This window comes from Cornus florida, unplaced genomic scaffold, assembly GCF_030987335.1.
Source record: "Cornus florida cultivar Cherokee Brave unplaced genomic scaffold, ASM3098733v1 CherokeeBrave_3.0.0_Hap2_Chr08, whole genome shotgun sequence".
In the NCBI taxonomy this organism is placed as follows: domain Eukaryota; kingdom Viridiplantae; phylum Streptophyta; class Magnoliopsida; order Cornales; family Cornaceae; genus Cornus; species Cornus florida.
In genome coordinates this window covers 48732916-48742253 of record NW_026775578.1, presented here as the reverse complement: position 1 = coordinate 48742253, position 9338 = coordinate 48732916, and the positions used below count along the sequence as shown (strand labels likewise).

The 9338-nt window shown below is 34.0% G+C and overlaps 1 protein-coding gene across 1 annotated transcript; it reads left to right on the top strand.

The window, feature by feature from the left end:
• The first annotated feature begins 3566 nt into the window (after positions 1-3566).
• On the top strand, positions 3567-7002 carry LOC132271648 (uncharacterized). Its single transcript, XM_059773088.1, has 4 exons — positions 3567-5124; positions 5272-5300; positions 5418-5438; positions 5600-7002. Exons 1-4 carry the CDS (start codon positions 3773-3775, stop codon positions 6856-6858), a joined length of 2661 nt encoding a protein of 886 aa, XP_059629071.1. The 5' UTR covers positions 3567-3772; the 3' UTR covers positions 6859-7002.
• Positions 7003-9338: the final 2336 nt, after the last annotated feature.

Here is a 9338-nt window from a genome sequence, read left to right as displayed (position 1 = left end):
CCGAAATGCTTGTTTCGGCCAACCGAAGTGGCCTTATCAGTCAACCAATACAAGGGAGTTCACTTCGACCGACCAAAGCTCCACTTCGGTCGATCGAACTATGGTTGTTTGGTTCACTTTGTTCCTCTCTCCGGCATAATCCATTTAGAGTTTTGGGAAGTTGCTTAGAGCTTTTGTAAAACATAATTATGACCTAAGAATGATGTTTTTGACACTATACATGACGGTTGACTTAGGTGACCTCAGTTTTGGGTAAGGACCCGGTTAACGGTTCGAACCCACGAGTTCAGGTCGTTACATTCTAGGCCCTTCTTGCATTTGGTTCCACCAAAAAAATAGCCATTTAGTTTGTTTAATTTTTAAGCTTTGCATATCTCACATTTACCACTGGACATTTTGTAACAAGTCAATTCATGCTATTTCTTCCTATAATATGCTTACATGTAGTGCATATCACACCCCTCATGTGTAAAAAAAAAACACATTTCTAAAGTTTCAATTTGGTGCAAATAATCTTGACACATTCAAGTTATAGTTTGATTAAATTGCCTTTATATATACATTTTACCTATTATTTAAAAATGCATCATTTTATGACATGCAGAAAATGGGCATTTGGTACATGGTGGTGTGATACGCACGGTAAACATATTATATATTATAGGTTGTGCGCGGTTTTTTTTTTTGCACTTTATAAACTTTTGTTATTTTTAATATTTTGATATTAACGGTTAGATTTAACTGAGAATGTAGTTTTATTGCAATTTGAATAATATGATGACCGTAGATTATTGAACACCCATTTGTTTATTTTTTTCTCAATAAAGACTTAATACCCATTTATTGCTAAATAAAGAATTATATATATATATATGTTCAAATTTATTGCAAATTCAAAAGTTAAAAAATTTAAATGTATACCTTTTAGATATATAATGAATAAGTATCTTTAATTTAATTTTTTAGTTATATATTTAATGAAAACTAATAACTATATTAAAATTTAATTGGGAATTTTTTTTTTTTTATTTGCAATTATAAAAGGATCTAAATTTTTCATTCCATATGGTTTACTGTACATTTATTTGACAATTGTGGCAACAATTTTTTTTTTAAAGAGAGACAATACACTGTTTGTGAAAATATATAGAGAAATTTCTTTAGGAAAATGCAAGAGAAAATTCTTAAAAGTGAGTTAAATATAGTCAATGTGCACATAACATCCTTGTAGATTATTAGCATACATATTCCCTTGGGTATTACAATATTACTTTATGTCAGATTACTGATTGAGAGGTACTTTTTAAATAAGGATAAAAGTACCAAGCAAAATATACGTTATGAGTATTTTCTACTTAATTTCTAAATAATTTTAATTAACTATGCCACATTGGCACGAGCTTAGATTTTTACCGTCGGAATATCATTGTTTTAGAAAAGGCTAATATGACAACCAATCTCACTACATTTAGAGAATCATGAGGATTATCAAATTTATGGTCATTTTTACACATTGGATTTCCAATACCAACCGACATGTAACTCCAGTTCACAGCGTGTGCGTGATTTTCATTGAAAACGGAATATCATTTTCAACCCATCAACCACGCTAAAGAATAAAAATAGGGGTTTAAGAGTCCTCTTGAAAAAGCTTGGATCAAAGCGTGAAAGAAAAGATGGGGGATAAATACCTATTATACCATTTAAAATTAAATGATTGGTATTATTATTATTATGAAGGCAAAAACACAGAAGAGAAGAGGATGCTAAAGTTCCATTCTTTTTATTTAATATATATATATATTTTTCGGTTTTAGTTTGCTACTTTTCTATGGTTCCTAACTGAGGAATCGTTTAATCTTTTCCTTCACCGTGGTGTCACTTGTCACTTGGTCCACTATTAATTTTAGTCATCCTCTTCTCTCTGAATGATAGCCACACAATACAATACGTACGGTAAGCTTCCATGTTCATCTTCATATTGATCTCAAGCAAGAATTTAATAAAATTCAGAGCTTGTGTAGTTAGGCTTATGGCAGTTAAAGTAATAAGGAACAAGTTAAAAGAATTTAAATTTTTTTTCACTTACATATTCTTCTCTATTACACTTTAGAAAAGTGGGAAACAAAGAAGTGAGAGAGAATAAAGAGAACCGTGCGTGAGAAAGGGGGGAGGAGAGAGAAAATATGCTTACATGGAAGTGTAAAAGTGCGGTGTAAAATACACAACTTTTTTATATATTGGTAATGTGGCAGTGTATCTTAACATACTGTTGGAGATGAAAAAAATTTACAAATCATATGTGGCAGTGTATATTTTACACAAAAGAGTTTTTTAACAGACCGCTTGAGATGCTCTTAGAGATTATTAGCATACACATTCCCTTGGGCATTTTTGGAAGAGTAAATGAGCAAAGCGGTATTACAGTATTACTTTATGTCAGATTATTGATTGAGATGTATTTTTACATAATTTTAAAAGAATATAAGTATTTTTAGCATACCTTTTTAAATAAGGATAACAATACTATGCAAAATATACGTTTTGAGTATTTTCTACTTAATTTCTAAATAATTTTTATAAACAATGCCACATTGGCATGAGCTTAGATTTTTATCGTAGGAATATCATTGTTTTAGAAAAGGCTAATATGACAACGAATCTCGCTACATTTAGAGAATCACGAGGGTTATCAAATTTGTGGTCATTTTTACACATTGGATTTCCAATACCAACCAACACGGAACTCTACAGTACACAGCGTGTGCGTGATTTTCATGAAAACAAAATGTAATTTTCAACCCATCAACCACGTTAAAGATTTAAAAATAGGTGTTTAAGAGTCCTCTTGAAAAAGCTTAGAGGATCAAAGCGTGAAAGAAAAGATGGGGTGATAAATACCTATAATACTATTTAAAATTAAATGATTGGTATTATTATTATGAAGGCAAAAACACAGAAGAGAAGAGGATGCTAAAGTTCCATTCTTTTTATTTAATATATATTTTTTTCGGTTTTAGTTTGCTACTTTTCAATGGTTCCTAACTGTGGAATCGTTTAATCTTTTCCTTCACCGTGGTGCCACTTGTCACTTTGTCCACTATTAATTTAAGTCATCCTCTTCTCTCTGAATGATAGCCGGACAATACAATACATTAAGCTTCCATGTTCATCTTCATATTGATCTCATCATCTCAAGCAAGAATTTAATAAAATTCAGAGCTTGTATAGTTAGGCTTATGGCAATTGAAGTAATAGGGAACAAGTTAAAAGAATTTATAAATTTTTTCTTAAAAAGGTGGTACAAATGAAATGAGAAAGCATGAAAAGGACTATTTTTTATTTTTTTACCTTCCCCTTTCTTTATCGCTCCTCTCTTTCTTTTCATCCTTTTTTTTATTGAGGAAATTTCTTCTCTTGTACCAAACTATACCCTACACTTGACTAACTTTTAATTTTAATTTGCCTTATTTTGCTTGACTTTGATTTTTCAAAAGTCTTCTTTCAGTTGCAGTCATAACAACAACAATAATAATTATAATTGAAAAAATAAAAAATAAATTCATGCACCTCTTCCTTTCGACCGAACTTGCTAGCATGCTTCTTCCTCTGTTTCTTCGTCTCTCCTACTGACCATTACTACCGTTGACTGACTTTTAATTGCTAATTGATTGCATGACTTTTGATTTTTCACAGGAATACTTTTATTGCAACCATCTTCAAATTAATTAATCAACACTTTCAAATCTCTCTCTCTCTGAGCCATACGCAAATGCCCAAAGACATGAATTTACACATGCTGTTGTTAAGGGCATTATTAAGATTTAGTAGTATAGTTGGGCTTATGGTTCTTGTATTTGCTCTGTTTCCTGAAGCTTATATTGCCCAAGAAACAGAAACTAAGCACTGCCCCCCTTCTTCTTGTGGAAACATTGGTAACATCAGCTACCCTTTTCACTTGAAAGGCCATCCTCCTACCTGCGGTGACTCTTACCACGAACTGGCTTGTGACAACAATCGCACTACTCTGGACTTGGATGGAGTCCAATACTATGTCCAAGATATCTCTTATGAAAATCGAAGCATAAGAGTTGTGCCATTTTTGTCACAAGCCATGGATCAGTGCTCTGTTTTTTCCAACTCCTTCCCTATTCCTTACATTTGGACTTACCGTTTATTTAATCCTTATGATTATATAATTTTTGTGAGTTGTGCGAGTCCAGTGAATTCTTCAAACTACATAGGTTTCTCTTCTTGCGACTACAATTTCCAAACCGAAACAAACTCATCGTCATATGTTGTACTGAATGTTTCAAGTCCAATGGACATCCATGACTCATGCAACATCTGGGGCGGGTTTCCGAATCCATTCATTGAAGCGATCCCTTGGAACATCACCATGCCTGATATTCAACAGGAGTTGCTTCGAGGGTTTCAGCTTGAGTTTTGGGATTATGACCAATTAGAAAACAAGCAGTGTTTCCCTTCTTCTTGCGGAAGCATTGGTAACATCAGCTACCCTTTCTACTTGAGAGGCCATCCTCGTAGCTGTGGTGACGGTTACCACGAACTGGCTTGTGAGAACAATCGCACAACTGTGGACTTGAATGGAGTGAAATACTATGTCCAAGAGATCTCTTATGAGAACCAAACAATAAGATTAGTGGATGCCAACATAAACAATGATTACTGCTCCATTCCTGGCAATTCCTTTCCATTCTATGGATTTGGTGGTGATGGGTCATTTTGGCCTTTCCATTACCCTTACGAATACTATTGGCCTCCCCCTGTGATATTTTTTGTGCGTTGTGCAAGCCCTGTCAATACTTTAAACTACCTAGATTTCTCTTCTTGCGTCAACGGCGGCAGCACTTCTTTCTCCTCCAATGGAAACTCATCGTCATATGTTGTACTTGATGTTACAAGTTCATTCCAAATCAATATCTCCTGCACCATCAACCGTGTCTATCCGTTCGTTGAAGAATTCCATTGGAACCTCACTATTTCTGACATTCATCAGGAGTTGCTTCGAGGGTTTCAACTTTCGTTTATGCCTCCACTTGCTCCTCCTCATCAATATGCTCCTCCTCAACATCCACTATGGATAAGTGATGTACTGTTGAGGTATAAAATTGCATTTCAATGGTGTTGGTTATAAGCGCACACAATCACTCCCAAAACTAATCGTATTCTTGTTTCTTAGTGATCATGGCGCGAATATATAATCCGCCAATAATACTAATTTTACTTCACTCCATTGGTTCAATGCAGGCTTGAAGAATTCATAGTCTATTCCATAAGTAAGTTTATCATCATTCCATCAATTTCTTTTCTTTAATTGATTTTAATTTCTCAATACCTCATTTCGATACTGACTTTTTTTTTTTCCCCTCACTTCTGGGTGATTCGTCTATCAGTCGGCATCATCAAAACCGTAGGTGAGTTAAAATAAATAACTTTCTTTCTTGCTCTCTCACATGTTAGCTTGGCTTGTATGAGGGAAAAACAAATTGATAAATGTCAAGTATTAATATCAAATATTGTTCTCTGCATACGACCAATTAATTGAACATGTACTAATATATATTCTCTCTCTTAGGAGTGTACATCATCATAGCAAGGATTTCAATTGGGTTGCTATTTTTTATTATATTGCTGGCCTATAGATTCCGACGAACACACTTGTCCATTGATGATACCATTGAAAACTTTCTCCAGAGTCGAAACAACTTTATGCCAATTAGGTTGTTACGCTTAATTATATTGCCGGCATATAGATTCCGAAGAAGACTCTTGGCTAGAGATGATGCCATTGAAAATTTTCTCGAGAGTCAAAATAACTTCATGCCAATTAGGTACTCCTATTCAGATATAAAGCAGATGACCAAAAGTTTCAGGGATAAGTTAGGTCAAGGAGGATATGGGTCGGTGTTCAAAGGCAAGCTCCGATGTGGTGATCTTGTAGCGGTAAAAGTGTTGGGCATGTCAAAAGGTAATGGACAAGATTTCATCAGTGAAGTCGCTACAATAGGAAGGATTCATCATGTCAATGTGGTGCGAATGATTGGATTTTGTGCAGAGGGATCTAAAAGAGCTCTCGTATATGACTTTATGCCTAACGGATCTCTTGATAAGTTCCTTTTCTCTGGAGGAGAAAAGAATATTCCCCTCATCAGTTGGGAGAGAATGCATGAGATTGCGGTTGGAGTGGCTCGAGGGATTGAATACTTGCACCGAGGTTGTGACATGCAAATTCTACATTTTGATATCAAACCTCACAATATTCTCCTTGACAAAGGCTTTATCCCAAAAGTTTCAGACTTTGGCCTTGCAAAATTGTACCCCACAGATGACAGTATTGTTTCTCTCACTGCAGCAAGGGGAACATTTGGATATATTGCTCCAGAGTTGTTCTATAAGAACATTGGAGGGGTGTCATATAAGGCTGATGTTTATAGCTTTGGTATGCTGTTGATGGAAATGGTGGGGAAAAGGAAGAATGTGAATGCAGATGCAGAGCACACAAGTCAAATATACTTCCCATATTGGATTTATGATCATATCAATCAAGGTGAGGACTTACAGTTGGGAGATGTCGTTGAACAAGAAAAAAGGTCTGTAAGGAAGATGATTATAGCTGCATTATGGTGCATACAACTGAAGCCCGTGGATCGTCCCTCCATGAGCGAAGTCTTGCAAATGCTGGAAGGGGAGGAGGAGCTACTGCAAATGCCTCCCAAGCCTTTCCTCTATTCCAACGATATGTCAATGGAGGATCAAGCAGACAACAACCCAATAGGAGTACCAACTTCATCCCACGCTGAGATGAGCATAACTATTGAGGATATGTTAAGATAGTAGTGTTTCATTTTTTATCAACTTAATAAATTTGTTCTTATGTTCTCTAGACTTGGGAGCTTTTCATTAGGATGTACTATATGTTTGTGAACTCTCTCATCTTATGAATAGTAAAACAACAATACTTAGCCTTCACACTAAGAATCTGTTTTGGTACGCATTTTGTTTATGTTGTTTTTGTTTTAGGTTGGGTACTACAGCAACATTTCTGGATAAAACGTGTTTGATAAAAAATATATTGTTTTGTACAGTGCTAAAACGTTTCATGAATGGTGGCCAAAAGTCAAAACACCAAGTCCATATTTTTACATGTTTCCGCACTGTAGCAATAGGTATTGTAATAATGATGAATAATAAAAAAAAATTTAATAAAAAAATTGAAAATCTCTTAAATGATATTTTTAAACTAAGCATTATATTTTTCAGACTTGGTATAATTTTTTACCATACATGTTATCATGTTTTTACTTCCAAAAATCTTGCAACAAATAACATGCTTCCAATTATTGTTCAAGACATTTTACAACAAAACACTCGTTTTGTTTCGAATTAAAACAAAAATAGAAAATGTTTCCGGTTACCAAACACGCCCTAGGTGGGTAGAAATCTCTTACAAAATACATATTTTGTTTTGGATTAAAACAAAAACCTAAAATATTTTCGGTTACCAAAATCTTAGTAGTGATGTGGCACAATGACAATATATATAAACATGCACCACTTCAAAAATCTAATACGCAAAGAAAAAAATAAAAGAAATCTTAACATTCTCTCTTATATTAATGATGTGGATGAGGTTTCTCCAAGATATTAGTTCATAATTAATAAAATCAATGTTCTCCTTAGTTATTGCACTAAGTTTAGTTTCCAAAAGTGCACTTCAAATTAGGGGTTCAAATGATGTTTAAAAATAAAAAATAGAAAAATAAGTGGGCAAAGCTCATCCAAGCCCGAAACGATTTTTCATGAGTTTTGTTAATCCTTTTTAAAATTTGGATTTATTTAGTTTGAGATTGGATTTAAGTGTCACACAACTTCAACCTAAACTAAATCCCAATTACTTTTAATTTTACATATTTTATATATTTATAAGCGTGATAAACAATGTTTTTCTTTTTAATATTGAATTATTGTATTTTAATCATCTGGGGAATCTATGAACTTCTTCATAAATTTTGCTATATTTGCCTTCAATTTTAAATTTCTTTATAATAAAGAGAAATTCAATAAAGACTAATCCAAGATCAACCCATTTTTTCTAACTTGCTCAACGCAAATTTAAGAATTTGAAGGTGGCCAGAGCTAGAGCTGGAAAACTTTAAATTGAAGGATAGGTTCATTTAGTCATGGTTTGAAGGATAGGTTCGGGTCGTTACATGCACCGGGTCTTAAGGATTTGGGGCGTGACACGTTCAATTTAAAGCTAGCTACGAATAATGTAGTGTTCCGAATTTTTTGGTATTTATTTTTATTTATTTATTCGTACATCGTTTTGCGTACCGTGTGAGTCCCGATATTATTTTCCATTACCATGCATTTATTTATTTGTGTGTTAGTGTAATATTTGTATATGCATATATGAGTGTATATGTGGTATGTGGGTGGAGGAAGATATTTTTGGGGAATGGTTCTTCATTGGGTGAGATTTGGGGGGCATTGTGGTCATTGGGTGTTAAGTGGACTTTTGACCACATATGAGCCACACATTTGGATGAGGGTAGGGTCAAATGAACCAAGGCTTGACCACCAACCCATTCTTCCCCTCATTTTTTGTTTTCCTTTGTCTCTCCTCCATCTCACTTTTTCTCCCTAAATCTACAAGTTCTCTCTAGGATTTGATCAACTTAAAGTGAGAACTAGGCAAAGAGCAAGAAGGGAAGGGAGGTTGGTTTTACTATCCAAAAGCTTCAATTCTATACCGATTTTGCATCCATTTGGTGAATTTCGAGCTTGGTATCTAGGAGCTTAGGGTTGCATCCTTGAGACAGGGGTGTCTAAATCACCTTGCTTTGCTTTCATTTTGAGTTTCTTATTGTGATTCTATGCTAAATATGTGCAAATTGGTTATTTAAAAGTTGAAATGATATCTTTGTGAGTCGTACGTATAGGAATATATTTAGAAAATTTTGACTTCATTTTGAGTTTCTTATTGTGATTCTATGCTAACTATGTGCAAATTGGTTATTTAAAAGTTGAAATGATATCTTTGTGAGTCGTACGCATCGGAATATATTTAGAAAGTTATGATTATTATAAAATTGATCTGTGTCTTTTCCAAATTTACTTATTTTAGTAATTAAACAATTAATTATCATGTAAGATAAAATAAAACAAAGTAAAAGTTATATATGACACCAGGATTTTTAGCGAGGAAACCCCAGTTGATAAAATACGTCAACTGTTTTCGTAGGAAAACCTCGTGAACTCTGCAGTCCAAAGTAAACCGATCCACTATGTTTGAAACAAAGTACACTGAACTT